The following is a 20,487-nucleotide window of genomic DNA, read 5'->3' on the forward strand; positions in this document are numbered from 1 at the left end:
GCAAAGTAACATTGTATACAGTGAGACACTATATTCACTCTTGTTTGTATGTTATGACAAGTAGGTAGAGTCAGGTCTACTAATATTTGGACATTGACAAAGTTATTATTAATAATGAATGAGCTCAGAGTGCAGACTTTTTGCTTTAATTTGAGGGTATTTCCTTGAGTAGGAAATACAACCATTTTCATACATTCCCTCATTTTTGGAGTAATTGGAGTCTTGTTGCTCAGCTGTTTCATGGTGAGGTGTGTGTTACTCCTTCATTATTTCATTTTCAAGTAAGCAGATAAAAGATCAAGTGTTGATTTCAAGTGTGGCATTTGGAAAATTTTGCTGTTAACATGCAATATGAAGTCCAAAAAGCCATCACTGCCATTGAAGCCATCAATAGGCTGAAATATCAAAACAAACCCATCAAAGAAATAGCAAAAACATTAGGTGTGGCCAAATCAACTATTTGGTATGTTCTTAAAAAGAAAGAACGCACAGGTAAGCTCAGAAATGCCAAAAGGCCCGCAACACCACAGACAAACAACTGTGGCAGGTGACAGAAAAATTCTTTCTCCCGTAGGATTCTGGGAGTTGGAGTCCAGGAGAGGATCAGAGTCTGGAGTGTTACTGACTACAGAGCCAGAGGGAGGTGTGCAACCCTCCAGGAGTGAAGTGTATCTCAAAGTCATCAAGAGAAGACTTCTCCACAGTAAATACCAGGGGTTTACTGCAAGATGTAAATACAAAGAAAAATACAAAGATCAGATTAGAGTCAACTTGTACCAGAATGATGGGAAGAGAGGAGTATAGTGAAAGCTAGGAACTGCTTATGATCCTAAGCACACCATCTCATCTGTCAAGCATGGTGGGGGTAGTGTTATAATGTGGGCATTTATGGCTGCCAATGGAACCAGTTCCCTTGTATTTGTTGACGATGTGACAGGGTGAATTCTGAAGGGCTATATTATCTACTCAAATTCAGTCAAATGCTTCAAAACTCATTGGACGGTGTTTCACAGGGCAGATGGACAATGACTCGCAGACCGCTGTAGTAAAGATGTAGTAATTTTAATGAAGTATTAAAATGACAGTTTAATTTATGATTGTTAGTTTGTCCAAAATAGCTGAAAATGGTTGTATTTTCTACACCATTCATGCAATTTGGATGTAAATACTGTCAAATTAAAGGCCAACTCTGTAATTTAATTTCAACTTAACCATGCTGTGGTAGACAGCTAAAACAACTTTGTTGACCTCCAACAGACCTAACTGTAGGTAATATGGGTTTCTCTTACTGATTTAGCAAAACTCAGTAACAGCAGTGGAATGTAAAAGTAAAAGTATGTACGCATGTGAGTACATGAACATTTATCTTCGCAATTGTGTGCAAAAAGGTAAAAGCCATTTCAACATCTATTGTAAAGATGGAAACTCTACCATAATTTGACAAATATTTCTTGATAAGTATTCCTGATCATAGTCTATACATTAAAATAAATAAATTGCTGTAAAATGAAAGGAATGTTGCACCAAAAAAATCTAATTTACCCAAATTTATCCAAAATGTAATCAGTCGAGACAAGTTTGGTGCCTGAAGTTACTAAAAATTGTTTGCCAGTTCAACCTAAAACAAATTCTTAATGTGGTAACAAGTAATTACTGCTTTTATTTAACTCAAATAAACCCCTGAAATGGTTTGAAGAATAAAAGTATTATTTTGCATCAGTGAAAAAAAATCTAATCAGCTTCTGTCATTGTGCAGTTTTGCAGAAGAGCTACGAGGACAATAGAATAGAAGTCTATGTAGACAAAGTTATGTAGCTAAAAAGTAATGGAACTTTTTAGTTATATTATCCTTGTGCCTCCAGTGCAAAACTAAAAAAATGAATGACAGTGCAAACACCACAAACATTGAAGGAATGATACTTAAGGCACAACTTCCATGGACAGGTCATATCATTTGCATGGATGAACACAGGAATCCAAAGCAGCTGCTTTTCGGAAAACTTACTTTGGGAGAACGAAACAAGGAAGGCCTCAATATGATTCAAAGAGTGCATGAAAGCCAGTATCACATATGCACATATTACCCCAAAGAGCTAGCAAACATGATAGGCCTATTTTTGAGTTAATGGGAGTGTCTCAAATACACACACACACACACACACACACACACACACACACACAAACACACACATACACACACATACACACACACCAGTGCCTTTTTCCGCATGTCTCCAAAAGTCTGCTGGGCATATCTAGCCATGGCAAATCACACTTATATAAGCATTTTCACATTGCTTACTGTCTCGGCTAAGTTTGATCAGTTTGAACTGGGGTCTGTCTCACCAAGCTTAACCAGGTATCTTAAGCTTAGTTCGATCTAACCATGGATTTTCTGGCTCACAGTGGTGGAGCACTTTTACCAGGCTATATCACCATAGCAACTTGTGCTCCATGACTACCCCCCACCTTAAGGACAGGTTAAGTTCACGATTTTGGATCATAAACAGCTCTTGGACCAATCAGCAACTGACGGAGGTGGAGCCCTCCACTGACTTTTTTTCTTTGTGAGATTTGTGGCAGAGGAAGCAAATCATACTATGTAGATGTTAAGAATATAAAGCAAAAATTACTCCAGTAAGCATTAATGCACTGGCAGTGGAGACAGCATTCCTTTTATACTGTCATAAATGCTTTACTTTCTACATATTTATTTAGTTTTTCCTTTTTTAAAAATAAGAAGCTTGACTCTTCCTCATGTTTCACACCATTGTTAGTTTATCATAAATATCATGCTTTCATGTGCACACACACAAGGATTAATCATAGCTCTAAAGCCTGCTTAAATGGCCAGGGCCCACCGGCAGGCCCAAAGTTTTATTACACATTTCATTAGGAAAGGCCAAGTGATGCAAATTTCAAAGCTTTACAAATACTCTGACTCACCACTCTGGCACACCATCTGTAAAAAAGCTATTCTGAAAACACCTCAAAATTCACAATGGATTACCTCAAGAGGTGGAAGCTGAAGGTTTTGCCATGGATCTCCCAACCTAAACATCATCAAGAACTTGTGGACAGACCTCAAAAGTGCATGGAAGACGGCCCAAGAATCTCACAGAACTACAAGTTTTTTGCAAGGAAGAATGGGCAAAAATCCCCTAAACAAGAACTGAAAGACTAGCTGGATACAAAAAGAGTTTACAAGCTGTCACACTTGCCAAACAGGGGGGTTACTAAGTACTAAGTTCAGCCAGCTCAATACAATATATATTGATTTGCGGTTGCTTGCAATCGTATGACATACATTCGATTTGTTTTTGTAAGTACAGCACTGATAGAAATCTAGTTTTATTAAGGAATGTTAAACAGTGGGAGTATCTCTCTTCCCTCAGGCCATGCATGCCTCAAATTCTTCAATTGCAAAACATTTAAAGAAAAAAGAAATTCTTTTACGGATTAATGATACGTAAAATCGTGGCCTCTGGTTCTTATCACCACCATTGTGAACAAGTTTCTCTAGAATAGAGCATTTTACATCAAACCACTCTAAACGACTTTATTTATATCAGAACTATTTAATTATACAGACAATTTGAGAAATCGGTGAAACATGAGAAAGATTAGCAGTGCTTTGCCTTTTTATAAGAAAACTAAACACAAATTATTCAGAGTGCTTTGATGTGAAGTGGCGCATAATAGAGAATCTTCCCATGTCAAATTTTCTTCACAGTGGTAGTGATAGGAACCAGGGGTAACAACAGCAACCACTTTATTTACTCTCCAAAATGACCAGTGCCCCTATACATGTTTTTATAGTTGTAATATGTACTATTGATAAGGGTACAACAGTAGGAAATTCATACATTATATGTTTTGTTTGGGTACTGTAATGCCCTACAATACCTACATGTACCTCCCTGCCCAGCATGTCTTAAAAATACATTTTAGGCCAAAAGCTTTTCATAAAACTATCATAAAACAATGTCTCGGGCATCAGGCAGTGTATTCGTGACAATTTTGTGTAACATTTTTCTGTAAAGGAGCTTTCAGAGGCTTTTACCACTTTGGACATCTGGTTCCTATCACCACCACTGTGAACAATTTCTCTCTATGTAAGTACTCTTACATGCTGCATTTCATCTCCAATCACTCTGACCGACTTTGTTTACATCTCAATCATTTAATTATGCACGAATTTTGAGTAATCAGTGGAATTCCCCTTTAAGGCAAAGTGACATGTCCTTCTGCAACTGTGAATCATTTAAATGTGGGTAATACAGGTCTTTATATGAATAACATCATTAATCTAAAAGCATGGAAAGGGAGTATTGCAGTTTTACAAGGGTAAGGTTTTTGTTTTGATCTTTTAACAGTAGGAAAGCCCTACATATGACTCCTGTTCATATCTTTTCTACTTTACTCTGGCTAAAGAATACACATGGAGTAAACATAGCTACATAAAGATAAAGTGGTAGAGCCCAAGCCAGACTCTGTTTCCTCACAGAAAGTGTCCAGAGGGCGACCACGAGGGGAGCAATGACCCTCCACACACCGCTAATCCCCTCTGAAGTCCACACACTGCTAGTCACCTCACTAAACTCAGCAGGAGCGATGTCCGACTGCTCAAAGTATTGATTCTTTAAGAGTCGAACTGATTCACAACTGAATCGATCTTTTTTGAAGCATCTATAAAGTGACGTCCGTGTTATCGCTTATAGCATATTGATTCGATTAATCTTTAATAATTCAATCATATACAATTCTAACATAAATAGCCGCAGCAGCATATTAAGAATAACCTAGTTTAATTTTTTTTTATATTTTCTTTGTTCAGACGAGCTTTCTCATATTATATGTTCGTTTATTTCGCGCCTCCATTAGAGAATATAATAATAGTGACTTACCTCTCCATTGCTGAACCGACTCTCTTTGTATGTATACACGGATGGGCAAAATATCAAAAACCTTTTTGATACATTTATAAAATATAATCGAAATATCGAAATAAACTACAAAATAAAACAAAAAAGTGTATTTAAAGATAAAAAAAAACCCCACAGATTTCAAGATTTAGATTAGTAGTTAAATCAAACGTGCAGCAGCAGGTAAGAATGTAACATATCAAAGATATTAGCTTTGTTTGTTTGCTTCGCGGCTGGTATATGGTAAGAAAAGCTACACCACCACTTATGTAAAATCTCATAAACGCTTACAGCCTTTACATAAACATATTGGGTAGAAAAGGTCAGGTCTTTTTTATTTTGTATTGTTATTATTTTCTATAAATAAATTAATTAATTAATCATTTAATTCCACCAAAATGATCTTCTCTCATCTACGAAATATCCCTGCCCATCTCTTATGCAGAGGGAAAGGTTAATGGATATGAGGAGTGACGAGAAAGTTGACTTTACTTGAGTCCGGTGATCCGGACGAATCAGTGAATCTGTTCGAAAGAATCGGTTAGTTAAAACGGAATAGCTCTTCCCATCAGCAACGCAGCCCTTTGAGCACACGTGTACTCTGAGCAGTTATTTTTTCGCAGAAACCACGTGACCCTCTCCGCACCGTCACTCCGCCCCGCAGCTGTGGGAGGATGGACTGTAGATGAGAGGATAAATCTTGGCGCTTGGAGAGGGGAGCAGAGTATTTGAACTGTTTTGGAGGAAACCTACAGCGAGTCACAATGGGGGATTCTCGCTACCCTGTCAGCGTCCGGATCATCGGCATCATATACAAAGACAAGAGCAAAGTAAGACGCGTTGCTGGAAGACAAACTACAACTCGCCTGTTTTTTCATTAGACCTTCATATGCATCTTGTGCTAATCACCTGCTCACCCTTCTCTTCCAGTTGTACATGGCATCCGTGCTGTGGTCTGACCAGACCGAAGTGGTCGTGTACAGGTCACTCGGGGACTTTAAGAAGTTTCATGTAAGACTATGCTAAAGCTGAAGACATCCTTGGCTTGTCAGTATTGGCTAGTATGCTCACCGTCTGTTGTTTCTTTCACCCCTCAATTCAAAACAGAGGCAGCTGAAGAAGAAGTTCCAAGTGGACAGTCCTTTTGGAAAACGCGGCAGAGTGCTGCCCAGATTCGGAGGTACAGTTACAATACAGTAATGGTTCATCACACTGGTCTTTTCCAACGAGGCAATTTGGCCTTTTGAGTGTTTTAAAAGGTTTGTTAACAGGCTCTGATGTTTTTGAGCAGGTTGGATGCCTAAGGTGAGTCTGCAGAAGAGGACTCCAGCCAGGGCTGTGCACCGTGTGAAGGCTCTGCAGAAATACTGCACTGATCTGCTGCAGTGTGACCCCAGCATCACTCAAGCAATTGACATCATTCAGTTTTTCCTGCCCAATGAGCATGAGCTCCAGCCAGAGTTTGTACAAAACAGGTAGGCTTAGTTCAGCAAATAAAGCTAACTAATAAAGATGAGCCTAAAATAGTGGTGGGCAATGTGGCAATGTGTGTGGTAATTTTACGATATTTCAAGAATTTGTCACGATACACAATATGTCACAATATGTCACAATATATTTTTTTGACAAAGCAGCCAAAAAAGAACCTGTGGTGCCACATTAAAAATATATGAATTATGAATACTATAACTATGAAGTTAGTTTTATTTAGAGTTTCACACAATGTGCTGCACTAAATGCAATTAAAGAGTACTAATTATGCTTTCTTTGTAATGGAACATGAAGTTGTTCATTGTTCTTTACGTACTGATGATATCCACGATATGCTGAGAAATGCATATCATAATAATGATAAATGCTGTTGTATTGCCCAGCTCTACCCTAAAACCATCCTTAAGTAATAGTCTTGTTATTTCAAGGTTTCTGTAGAATTTCTTATTTCATCCAGCATATATCAGTGTACGAATTATGCTATAGGTTATTATGTGTATTTTCTTCTGTTTTTTATGTCCTTTTCATCTAAAATGCAGTGCTAAAGCTTGAAAAGTGAGTGGTGTGAGAAACAGCAAAGCAGTCACCAGAACAGAATGAACACTAAACTCTACATTTTGCCTTAACAGCAATCTTATTCTGTACTGTTAATTAATGAACTGGTGAAACCTTTTTCTTGTCTGTCCTGGCCAGTGTGATGGTTTTCCAGTCAGATGACATCCCTAGTGGGCAAACAGGAAGTGACTCGGCCAACAAGTATCTTAATGTTGGAAATGTGACCCAGCCTTTCATCACCAAAACATATCGCTGTGTGGCTCCATATGAGACCAAGGACACCAAGAACAGACCTTTTAAAGTCACTGTGGATGAAACATTAGATGTGCTCATCAAAGATCAAGCAGGTATGTGTTTTCTTGTACATCTTCATACTACCAAGAGCCAATCAAACCGAACTAACACTGATGATCATGCTGCACCTGTGATATACAAAAAAGCAATGCAGAAGTGTAAAGCAATTAAGTAGTCTGTGTGTTCATGCACGCTGCAGGTTGGTGGCTGGTGGAGAATGAGGAAAAACGTTTAGCCTGGTTTCCTGCTCCCTACCTGGAGTTGTGTGAAGAAGAAGATGAGGAAGAAGATGAGCTGGATGTGGTTGTTGAAAGTAGGTCAGCCAGGTCTTGCTGATTTTCAGTATCTCTGTTTTTTGAGTAAGGTTATAATTAGACATAGCATGTTAGCCCTTTTTCTTTCACAACACCGATACCGAAACCCTGAGTGCTGACTCTTACTGATACCAATCCGATTTTTTCTTTAAAAACTAGGAAACATTACAGCTGCTTTTAACTTTCACATCTTAAAGCAAGAGAAGAAAATGAAGGCAAAATTAGACTATTTAAAATGAAGTAATTGTACTTCCAAAATAATACTTACACTAATAGCACTAATAAGTACTACTAAATGGTACTAATAATTAGCGTTATGGTGTGCTAATAGCAACTCTGTTACTCGATACCACCAGTACTGATACTGGGTCTCAAAAAATTGCAGTCCGTTATGTTAATGCAAATATAACCTTGGATTTTATTAGTGTGAAATAAATCAGTATTGTTTAAAAAATTTAATTGAGATTCCTTCTTTGCCCTCTAGGGTACTGTGCTGTAAGGAGCTACACCTCCAAAACAAAAGATGAGCTTTCGGTGACAATTGGCGCCGTACTGGAGGTGCTACAGAAGTCCGAGAACGGCTGGTGGCTCGCTAGGTAATTCGCTCTGTCTCTCTGTGTATCGTGCTGAATGTGAACAATGTTAAACCACAACACCAAAGTGTCCTCAGTGTCTGACTACTACACATTTTTTTTCATAGACTGGAGTGGCATCATGCCAAAGTCAACAGAGTGCAATAGAGAGCATTGTATAACAGTTCATATGATTTCTTTTTAATGGCTTGTTTTTCAGTAAAGCAGTTTGTTGCTGCCCAAAAATAAACAAGTATCTCCTACATGGTATTCCAAGCACTATTTGGAGCATTTTTATTGGTCCATTTTTTATTAAATTGTCACACAATGTGAAAGACAGCTGCTTTTTTTTTGGACAGCAAAAATTTATTACCAATTTAACCCCTTAAACTCTGTGCATCTACACTTCTATACCTCAGTCTAATAATTACATACTATGCATACGTTTGTGACTAAATAATTTGTAGTAGTCACTGGAAATACGCCTGAAGATTAATGAGTGAATAATAAACCTACATTATAAAGGGTTAAAAGAATACTGTAAGTGATTTACAACCTAATGTCTAACTGCAGCATCTGTAGCATACAGTAAATTACCATGAACAATAAATAGATTTCTATTATAATAGATATAATCTATTATGAGGGTCCTTGCCTGTTCTGTTCTTTTCTATGAACAAGGAGATTATTGTCAAATTACTGTCTATAGTAACTGAACATTTGTTACAGATACAACAGGTGGAGAATAAGTTGAAAATATGTTGGAGTTTTCCTTCATGAATTATTTATTACCGATGCTGAATTAGCTCATTTTAATATGTATGACTCTGTCTTTACAGACATAATGGAAAGGCAGGCTATGTTCCATCCATGTATCTGCAGCCATACACCAGCCCCACCTTCAGCCTGCAGAAGAAGCTCCACACCTCCACCCTTAACCTGTCGACCACATCCACCCTCCTGCAGGAGATTTCCTACTCCACCGAGTCTCAGTTGTGCTCCGTCAGGCCGAAGAGCCTGCACAAGTCCCGCTCTGTGGAGGTTCTCTCAGAGCCTCCGGCCGAGCACAACGCTCAGGTCCAGCGCAGCGACTCTGATAGCCGCAAGAGCATCGTCAGTGGAGCCAGTGGCGAGACCGACTTCAGCTTTAGCTCCTCCAGCTCTCTGGGTCTGAGTCTGTCCAGCTCTGAGGGGGAAGAGACCCTGAGACAGGCAGAGAAAGATCCAGAAGCAGACAGTGGTGACAGCGGCCTGTCTGATGAGCAGCCCAGCCCCACCAGTAGATATTCCAAACTTGGTCCCAGAGTGCCCCCTCGACCACAAACCCAGGAGATCCTCACTCGCTGCACTACCTTCACTCGCAAAGCTGCCCTGGCTACACAAACCCGCCTGTTCCCTGAGAGAATCAAGAATGAGTCCCAAGCTGTTGGAAGAGATTAGACAGGCAACATAAAAACACAGTTTAAAAACAATTTATGTTTTAAATATTGGACTTTAATACTGGACAATCTATTATTTCTGTATGGTATGAGCGTACTTGTCTTGTCAAGAGTACAGTTCTTTGTGAGGTCGGCAATATGAAGATATGTTATATGCTTTTCTGCGTATCTCTGCTGTCAGAAGAAAACCTTGTATCTCCATTTTTGTCGTTTTTCAGTTTTTAACATAGTTTTAAAAAGCCTTTTGCCCTTTACATTGTGTGTAAATTAATGAAGAATGGACCAAAAGAAATGGGCCAAAATGACTTGTAAAAAAAAGTCTGGTTCCGTTGACTTACATTAAAAGTAAGTTAGGTTTTTTCCTTCTTCTGTAAAGTTACCATTTTGGAGATACAAGGTTTTCTTCCAACAGCAGTGGTATATTGTTGTTGTCGTCAGCACTTCTAGAACACTGAACAAATGCATGTATCATGGCAACATATTACCAATATACAGTTACACAGAGTCTGTAAACAACAATTAGTGTATACTAAGGGTATGTACTACGCATTAACAAGTATCTGATTGAATGTTATTTTACTTTATTAACTCATTTTTACTACTTTTTTGCAATTGAATTTAAAAAGTCATTGTATTCTAGTTTTTCATAGCCTTTTTTAAATGTGGCGCCACTGTTTCGCTATACATTTTGCCCATTTAAAATTGCTCAAACTAATTCTTGTGATACATATTGCTTATTGTGAAAGGTGAAAATACCACTATGTTATGTTCATATTGTCCATGAATCTAAAATGATTCATAAAAAGACCCATTTAGCAAAGTTGAATATTAAGTAACTGTAAGCTTACAGTAGCAGCAATACCAGCTTTAGAGTTACTATCATTCTGACACTTTACCTGGTGTGGTTTCTCTTGTAATTATAGGTCTAGTACTGATTGTTTTGCATTCCTCCTGACAGTCTTTTGTCTTATTAGGTAAAAGGTTGTCATGACATCAAAGGAGGAAGCAACACCTTGATTTATAACTGTTGAAAGATAGGTGACAGCTATCATACAATGTGTTTCATCTTTCTATAAAAAACTCTATCTGCTCCTTGTTCATTAGTGTACTGCTTTGCATTTGCAAAGTTACCATTTTTCTACATTTAGAGTATATTTACCCTGAGTACTGTATTCTATCCTGTCTGTATTCCATACTGGAAATTTTATATGGTGTTGTATGTTTTGCCTATATGACCACAATAAATGGTATTTTATCTCATATAACTTGTAGCATTATTTCTTATATCTATTTTTTACAGGATGGGAGATAAACCACTGTCAGAAAGTTGAGGAAACTGGGAATAATAAGCGCATTAATGCATGACTGAACTATCGCTAGTGAGTTTCCGCTAAAGTACGAGAAAAGGTTTGCTTTCCTGGAATGATTATCTTTTCATGACATCTCATCAAAGAGCTATGTATGGAACCCATTTTTTTTTTTGTGAGGGCTGTTCCTGCTGTTTCCAGTGACTCATTTAAATCTATTCAAGCTTACCTTGTCATGTCAGGTAACTTATCAAAACATAACCTATTTAATCTGGACACACACATTTAGTTCCATTTCCTGTTTTATTAATTCTTTTAGTTCTTATTCCTGAAGCTATGAGACAGACAGTGTTTTTACACTTTTGGTAGGATTGTCTGTGGGACAAATAGTGAAGCCAAATCAAGTCAAGTCAAAGTTTATTTATATAGTGCTTTTTACAACAGCTGTTGTCACAAAGCAGCTTTACAGAAAATCCAGATCCAAGCCCCCATGAGCAAGCCAATGGCGACAGTGGCAAGGAAAAACTCCCTCAGAGCGAGAGGAAGAAACCTTGAGAGGAACCAAGACTCAAACGGGGAACCCATCCTCTTCTGGTTGACACAGGATAGCAAACAGCATTAGTATAAAATATTAGAATACAAAACAGGGAAAAACAGGCAGAGCAATGGTTAATTAGATAGTTTGAGTTTATGTAGCAGCAGCAGCAGCATCATCGGGAGGGTCAGTTCATGAAGGTGAGGTTTGCACAGCGTTATACAGCGTGAAGCTCAATGGTGGTCAAGCCGGTCCAGAAGGCTGGCGAGCAGTGGGCACCCGATCAAGGCAGAAGCAACAGCATCAAAGAAAGAAAAAGGCAAAGAAAAGGAAAACACACAGAGAGTTTGTTCTTTTGTTCAGAGAGTCTGTCTTTTTATTGGATTTAATACTGCTACCAATATCAACATTACATATAAAACTTAAGAAAATACATGTAGCTTCACTGGTCATTTTGGACAGCAAATAAAATGGTTATATTTACACTGTTGAAATCATAACCCCTAGTTCCTATCACCACCACTGTGAAGAAAATCCAAGTCAGTAAGTTTCTGCATCATTTCACACTAATCAGTCTGAATGAATTTATTCTCAAAGATTGATTTACACAGACATTTTGACAAATACTTGGCATTCCCAATTGATTTAAATGTGTATATCATTCCCACATTGAATAGAATGTATTGCATAAACACAGTTACAGTCTTATAGCTTACATATTTTATTCAGTTATCTTACAGGCATTGATAACTCCTTTAGTTTTCTTACGTATAATAATGGTGTTGATGATACATTGTGTTGATGTTGATTTATTTAACATGTTAGAATATGTATATGCTTCCAACTTTGCTGCAGTCCAGTTTGAAACTGGAATGTTGATTATGAGCCTTCTCAACCAACATGAGTGCCTGACCTCACAAATGCTCTTTTGACTGTACGGACACAGACTGTCACAGACACACTCTAAAATCTTGTCGAAAAGCCTTAGTGGAGACTGTTATAGCTGCAAAGGGGATTAATATGAAATTCCATATTAAAGCTCATGGTTTTGGGATGTATATCCAACAAACTCACATAGGCACGATGGTCAGGTGTCCACATACTTTTGGCCACACAGTGTACGTGTACACCTGGAGTCCTGAGCTGAAAGTTTGCACTCAGTGATACTTTAATTAACTCTTTTTATGATGTTACGCCAGTGTTACTTTTTAAAAAGGCATGCATGTATGTGCGGCTGAAATCGTTTATGACTGTTGACTTTATATGTAGACCAGGAAGCAAAGCAATATTTGATGGGAAAAGGTGTGCTCTGTGCAGGCAGGATGGGGGCAGGTAGACTGCCTGTGAAATCTAGTTTTTTTATGTAATTATTATGCAACAATGACAAATACAGATTTTCATAGCATCTGAAATGATCATGAGTATCTGAATTTGAATATTTTCTTCCCATCTGTTAATTTTATATACTCTACTGTATGTGATTAAAGAGGATGTGTAAGATGTCAGGTAACTTCAAGGCATGTGTCATTTCCTGATCCTTGCCGGTCTTATCATACCACATTTTGCTATAATAAACAATGTTCTGTGATAAGATTCAAGAGAGAAACTAAACATTTATGTCCAAAACAAAGACAAAGATATGACTCCAGAAAGCACCTGAAGATAAATAATAAAGATTCAAAGTAAAAAACTAAGCATAGAATAAAGCAGATTGGCTTTATTTGTTTTATACCCAAACATTTTCTTTTATTATCCATATTTTGAATGATATTTGAACAATTCACTCAAGAGTTATATTTTGAAGTAGAGTTAAAGAAATACTGAAATACTGTGACAAGCTTGACAACTTGACACTTTTTTCCTATCCAGAACTATTGTCTTTACTGAAGAACCCTTAAAGAAACATGGAGAGAACAGAACACTTGCTATCATATCTCCTGTATATGCTATTACTATTTCAGGTGATCAACAAGCATGTTAACTAACTTTGAAGTGTTTAAACTTTGAAGTTGTTATTTCCTTGAATGTAATATCCTTGTTTCCTTCTCTTATCTCATGGTGGTGTTGACCTTGATAAGCTGTGACTTTGAATGACCAATTACCTACCAATTGCCGCCCTGCAGATGAATGATGCTGGGCTTGCTATTGCTTTTTATGGTGTGATTTCACTAATCAAATACTGTCATTAGCTTCTCGATGTTTATGCCTTGCTAAGAACCACATAAAAAAACAACATGCAGGCCTGCAGGTAATGCATAGTAAAAAAGGGCCAAGTTGTGAGGGGGATGATTTTGTGGTTAAAGTCAAAACTAGGAATATGATGATGCCATCTGCAGCTACCCTGAAGGTAATAGCGACATAGAGCTTTTATTAAAGGGCCCATATCATACCTTTCCCTTATTTATCACATTTCATATTCACCCCTGAGGTCCACTTAGAATGTCAGTGTAGTTTTATGTACAAACAAGTCATAATTCATTTTCATATGATTATTTTCCAACCTCTCTTTCAGTCCAGGCTGAAACTCTATATTCGCTCCTTATAACTTTAGTTTAAGTGGGTGGAGCTAAACTGCAGTAGGCTGAATAAGTGGATGTTTGTCAATGTGTTGGTTTTCATGAGATCACCAAAACAATTAATTTAAAATGAACCATTTTTGAAGCTTTCCATGGATGGACTGTACAGACATTTTGAAACTTTAACAATGCTTATATATTACATCAATCTGTTTTATTTAATTTTTTTATGAGGAGAAAAAAATTTCTTCTACACCAGGACATATTACTGAATGAAACATGTATGGGGAATCTCTGAGCTATCTGAGCATTTTGCTTGATGATAGGTGGGAGTGGTGTGAGAGGGAGGTATAACATGATATTATTGGTTAATGGGGCATTCTGCATTCAAACTCATATATCTGCTGTAAAGCACTTGTAGTTCCTTCCACCTTCAAGATACACCATCTGAATGGGGTTTTCCTTGTCTTTAAACCAGAACATTGTAGCACCACTGTAGGAGGTGAGTAGGCATGTTTACAACAGCTGTAACAATGGTTACATTTTTCCTTTTGACTGGACCCTGTTAATATATTTTTCTCCACCCCCTGGTGCACAGTGAGGTAATTAAAACATACAAAGACTTTTTAGATGATGGCAAAAATCAATACACTTTGATAATGATTACAGGAAAGCAGAAAATGTGTCTTTTAAATAGTATGATATGATATGATATGATATGATATGATATGATATGATATGATATGATATGATATGATATGATATAAATTGTGCTTAATATGACCAGCGACGTGATCTAAAAAGGTAAAAAAAAATTATTTCATCATTGGTATAGAACCTATAGTAAATCTCTCATGTCTCATGTCACAATCACTCAAGTTTCTCTCCCATGAAGGCACATTTTTGGACAGTACATTAGGCAATTACATAACAACATTAGCATGGAGAATTACCAGTGCTAATCTGCTTTGCTAAGGAAAATTATTTAAGTATGAATTTCCAAAAAGGCAAGTTTTGTATTGCAGCAAAGGAAAGAGTTTATTTTTTCTATTTCATACCATTTTGCATTAGGCTATAAGTCAACCTGCAGAAAATGCCACAGTGTTCCCCACAGCCATTCAGAGACCAACAGTGTCCACAGAATAGAGGTTGTAGTCTCTAGATCTGGCGGCCATTGAAAGCTCAGTGGTGTCCATGGCAACGCCTTTGTCCGCTAAGTAAAACCTCGATGGCGCTGAACTAGGCCTCTGTTGGATGATGTAAATGTTGTCAGGTGCTAGCCACATTTGTTACTTGTGCTAGAAGAGAAAAGAAAAGAAAAATGGAAATGTGTAATAGATTTCTGAATCATCCAGGGTCAAATGGTCTCATCTGGGCATGTTTAAGCTGTGTGTTTTTGGGATGGCAGCGCCTGCTAGGAGCACAGAGCCGTTTAGTATGTATCACTGCACTGCCAGCTGTGATCTTCCAGCACTGGAACAGTGAGATATGGTGAGTTATCATGGAACTGTTAATTAACTTTCTGACTAATTTAGTTTGACAATATAAAAATAATTAAAAGTTCAAAACCTGTGAAAAAAATTGTTGTGTCCAGTGGTGGGTAGTGACTACTTACGTTTGTACTCTCATGAGTTTTTTTCTAATCATGTTACTTTTATGTCTGTTAAAGTATATAAGTAATTTGAAGAACTTATTTCTTACTCAGTTACATTTTGGCCATTCATATCAAGTTACTAATTCATTTTTGTGTTTAATTTCTTTATATTTTTTGGACAAACTAACATAATCTAACATAACCAACACCTATACTACTCTGTACTGCTTTGTGATTGATCACATTTCTTTAGAGCTTTAGCATTTTATTTTGGACTAAAAGAATCCCAAAAAGAATAGAGCCATGCTTTAGTTTCTGTGCTGATAGTTGCTTGATTTACTAAGATGTTCCACTGCTGTTTTTTGACCTGATACTTTTTTAAATATTTCTGCTCAAGCTGTTTTTTTGGGAAGGCTAATCTTGATGCTGTTGAAAACTGGGCCTAGTTCATTCCCAGTATTGTACGTTACAGGCTAAAAGTATGGAAGCAAGCAGAGTGTCACACTCTGTTTTTAGACTCTACAGTTTCAAAAATGCTTTACAGTCAATTTACGGTCAATATGTCAATAACTAACATAACATACATACATGTAGACATACTTTATACGTAAAACACATGAACTGAGAACAGTATGACAGTGATTTGAAAATTGCTAAAAACTCTTGCAATAGTTTTGGTGTGTTTCATTTATATGTCCAAAAATCATTGGTGGATTATCTGCAATCAGGATTAGTAATATTGACATTTCACTTAAGCTCCAGAAACTTTTTGTTTTGGGCATGAAACTTGCAATGTTCATAGTGGGCCAATGGCAAAATGGACAAAGCAATAAAATGTAAGTAGATTTAAATTGTGGAAAAGGAAAATAAGAAGTTAATAAATAATATATAGTATGTTTTATTGTTGTGTGAGGGGCTGGGGTCAGAGTAACTTTCTGGTGGGTGTAATCAAACATGCTCATGGGCCAACTTTGGAACACAGGCTAAGCTCTTTAATGGTTCTTGAAGGGTTCTTTAGTAAAGACAATGCCTCTATATAGAACCATGAACACTCACAGAATCATTTGTATGCTTAAAGGGTTCTTTGCATTGTGAAATAGTTCTTCAGATGAATGACCTTTGTGAAAAGGGTTCTATATAGCACCAAAAAAGGGTTCTTCTACTGAAGAACCCTTGAAGACTCGTCTTTTTAAAAGTGAAGGCTTAATCTCTGCCTGGGAAACTGACTCTTAAGTAGGTTTCCTGGACCAAGATGTCTAAGATGTCTAAAAAAAGGTTTCTCAGTAGTAAAACACTCTTGTCATAGCAATTTAGTCAAAGACTAAACATAACCAAAAGCTGATGAACTGCCCATAATGATCCATTTCTTTCCCATGGAAGCAGTCACATGATGCTAATGCTCCAGAAATGTATGTTGTTTTGGTCGGTTATTGTGTTTGTCAGACTGGTGGCTATGAAGTGGAGCTGTTTGTGGACACCCCTGACCATGATCTGATCTGTATCATCTGCAGAGGTGTTCTACGCTGCCCTGTACGGGTGGCATGCAACCACATCTTCTGTAAGAGATGCATTTTACAGTGGATGAGGAGGTATGAAAACTACAAAAGACACCAACATTACTGATGATTCATTAGTTTTGCCCAAAGTTCATTTTGTTACTGAACAACAGTGGAGCGTGTGGTGTGCAGTGTGACATTTACTTAACAGCCTGTCTTCATTTAATCCAGGCAGGAAACATGCCCATGCTGCAGGAAGCCGATCAGTCAGAGTCTCATGTTTGTTGTGTTCAAGCTGAGTAAATCCATCAGCCGTTTACCCATTAAGGTAAGCAGAATAAGCAGATAAGAACGCTACAGTGTGTAACATGAGAGGGTCATAAGAACATAATACTACTGTTGAAACCAATATAGTGGTCATGTAGGTGTCTACTAGTTTAAATCACTAGGAAGCTGGATGTAGGTCCTTACTAGTATTGTACACTGCAAGCCAAAGGCAGTAATGCAAGTGTAAGCAAGCAGTGATTTCTGAAGTTTCCAAAATCTTTAACAATTAAGTGAGTTTGCTAACAACCAACATATTAACTGACTACCTAGTTTAACCACTAGATGTCACTAGTAACATTTCCACCAGTTTGTACTTGAACAGTTCCATTCCAAAATGCTCATTATCCATTTGTAACAATTCTGGCTGTAAATAGTTTTTGAATAACTGCTCATGCATAAAATAAAGACTTTAAGAATGACAGCTTACGTATAATGAAAAACACATTCTTATTTATCTAACAAGGGTAATTAATCTTAATACAGTATACATTAATCTTAATCTTAATAATCTTATTTCAGACCACTCCCAGCAAAGTATATCATGAGAAAAAAATAAGAAAATTGTTGAAAGTGGTCTTGAAATGAAACCCTCCAATTAATAACACACTTTTAATAAGGAAAGAGCCTTGAGAAAAAAAAAACTGTACACAATTTTCCACTTACCTTAAAAGTAGTCGATCAGTCAAGACACGCCTGGTGTCCAGATTTTGCTTCTATAGTTTAGCGCTGAAGCTAAAAGGCTAATGTTGCTAACAAACACTAGTCAATAGACATCCAAAGGTTTTCCACAAAAAACGTCCTCTAAACGTCTCATCCAGGTCTTCATTAAGTCACGCGGACCTCAGTGTGGTTTAGGACACGGCTTATTGTGAGCTATAAAAATGTACCCGTGTCTGTCAGCAATCAAATAAAGAAGCAAAATTTAGACCAAACATGTTATAGCTGATCGACTACATCTGAGGTACGTGGGAAATTGTGTACACTTTGATTTTTTCACCAAATCTTTTCTTTCATATGCTTTTGGAAGCATCAGGCAGATGTGAATTATTTGAAGCCAAACAAATGAAGAATCGTTTCGACTGAACATTAACAGCTTCGATCTGAAGCTGTTAATACCTCTAAAAGCTCCATCACATACACTTGTTACATGAAATGGTCACAAATACGTTGCTTGACTGGCTGAAACATTGTTTTATGATAGTTTTGAGGTAAGGTTTTAGACTAAAATGTGTATTTTTAAATTCAGTGGTATATGCAGAGCAAAATAGTACCCAAAGAAAACATTTTGTTTTTCATGTTTACCACTATTTTACTACTATCAGACCCCAGAAGACACATGTAGGTTTACTGATTATTTTAGATAGTAAGTAAAATGGTTATATTTACATTGTGACCCCTGGTTTCTGTCACCATCATTGTAAATCACTGGAATGATAGTTATGGCGAAGACGTTGTTATCAGATATAACATGAGTAGAACATTTTTTAGCCAATCACACTGTGTGGTCAGAACTAACCATAGTATGAAGTTAATAATGTCTAATAAAGTATGTGGCCACATTTTATCCAATCTCCTGCGTAGCTTTCAAAATAATCAAATCCAGTTGTGGTAAAATTTAACATTTCATGTTGCATTGATTCATTTCCTAAACAATCACAGTGAGGTCAAATACTCCTAACATCTAGGGCTGCAACAAATATTTGATAATCTCCAACACAGAAAAGCCATTTAAATAACCAGCTCTTTTACGAACGCAGGCAGTTCTGTGGGTAAACAAATGTTTAATATTAGATCAGATCACGGTTAACATATTGAGAAGGATCAGCACTGTAATGCCACTAATAATTATTTAACAGTAATACTTTTTCAGTACTTGTAGTATTTTAATGAAGGTTTCTTAAAAAGAAAAATAAATAGTGCAAAAATATTAAAATCTAAATCAAGCGAAATGTCTTTTCTTAGTGTAATAGAATATTTGCATATTCGAGATAATATACGAGACGCTGCAGCCCTACTAATAGCCTGTATTGTTATTTTCAGTGTCGAAATGAACAGCAGGGCTGCAGGGCCACCTTCCCCCTCTCGGATGAGTACCTCCACAGCTCAGCGTGTCCCTTCGAGTGGCTGCTGTGTCCTCACCCGGGCTGTGGGGCACGGGTGCTGCGGAAAGACTCCCAAGAGCATGAACGGACCTGCGGTCACTGGAGGCAGTTGTGCCCAATGGGCTGCGGAGTGCTGCTGGATCGGGACAGCCAAGTGCGGCACAACTGCTACAGAGAGCTACAGCAGCGCTACGAGTCTCAGAGGCAGACACAGCGCACCATTGCAGCAGCGCTTCGCAGGAAGATGCTACGCATGCAGAGCAGCATGAACCACATGAGGAGGCAGATAGGCCTGATCTGCGAGAGCCTGGAGCTCAGCCAGGGGGCTGAGGGGCCAGGCGAGGACCCCGGAGAGGGAACTAGTGCTGGGACAGGCTCCAGGGCCAGCTATAGCTCCAGCAGTTCCAACTCCAGCTCTAGCAGCAGCTCATAAGAAAACAGCCTCTATACAATCCTGTTCCAAAGTTTTAATATAAAGCAATTTTGCTGCAGATTAGGGGTGGGCAATATGACAATAATACACCATGACCTTGTCATTTTCATCACACTATGAGTGCAATGATTAGTATTTTATTCACAAACTGCATAACACCCAAATAAGCAACACCAGTTATGCTCTGTTGAATTTTCTGCACTGATTCAAACTCTTCTAACCTCTTTTTAATGAAATAGTTGGAGAGTGGTCTTGACCATGTGATAGCCACAGTATGCTCAGAAAAGCATATTGTGATATAATCATATTGTACATATATTGTATTATTACGTTTCAAAGGTTTTGAATCACTGCTTTCAAAAATACAAAATCAATTTTGTTGCTGATACATGGTGTAAAATTATTTTAATGTGATTCTGGTACAGTGCAACTTGACAGGATACAAATCATTTGTAGGAATTTGTAAAAAGTATACATGTCCATGTAATACAGATGTAAATTATTTTAATGATAATTTAAAAATCTGCAGAGCGAAATCATTAAACTAATACCCAGAGTGCCTCATAACTTAAAAGTGGTGATCAAAT

General features: G+C 37.6%; 2 protein-coding genes across 2 annotated transcripts; both read left to right on the forward strand.

Moving 5' to 3' along the window:
- The first annotated feature begins 5,619 nt into the window (after positions 1-5,619).
- Positions 5,620-9,845, forward strand: noxo1b (NADPH oxidase organizer 1b). The gene is made up of 8 exons (XM_036571760.1): positions 5,620-5,755; positions 5,856-5,936; positions 6,033-6,105; positions 6,217-6,400; positions 7,110-7,318; positions 7,465-7,578; positions 8,064-8,175; positions 8,991-9,845. The coding sequence occupies exons 1-8, from the start codon at positions 5,690-5,692 to the stop codon at positions 9,589-9,591; spliced, it is 1,440 nt and encodes a 479-aa protein (XP_036427653.1). The 5' UTR covers positions 5,620-5,689; the 3' UTR covers positions 9,592-9,845.
- Positions 9,846-13,749: 3,904 nt separating this feature from the next.
- Positions 13,750-19,900, forward strand: rnf151 (ring finger protein 151). The gene is made up of 4 exons (XM_036571844.1): positions 13,750-13,779; positions 16,986-17,131; positions 17,270-17,366; positions 19,406-19,900. The coding sequence occupies exons 1-4, from the start codon at positions 13,750-13,752 to the stop codon at positions 19,898-19,900; spliced, it is 768 nt and encodes a 255-aa protein (XP_036427737.1).
- The last annotated feature ends 587 nt before the right edge of the window (positions 19,901-20,487 follow it).

The sequence above is a fragment of the Colossoma macropomum genome, unplaced genomic scaffold (assembly GCF_904425465.1).
Source record: "Colossoma macropomum unplaced genomic scaffold, Colossoma_macropomum, whole genome shotgun sequence".
NCBI lineage: Eukaryota > Metazoa > Chordata > Actinopteri > Characiformes > Serrasalmidae > Colossoma > Colossoma macropomum.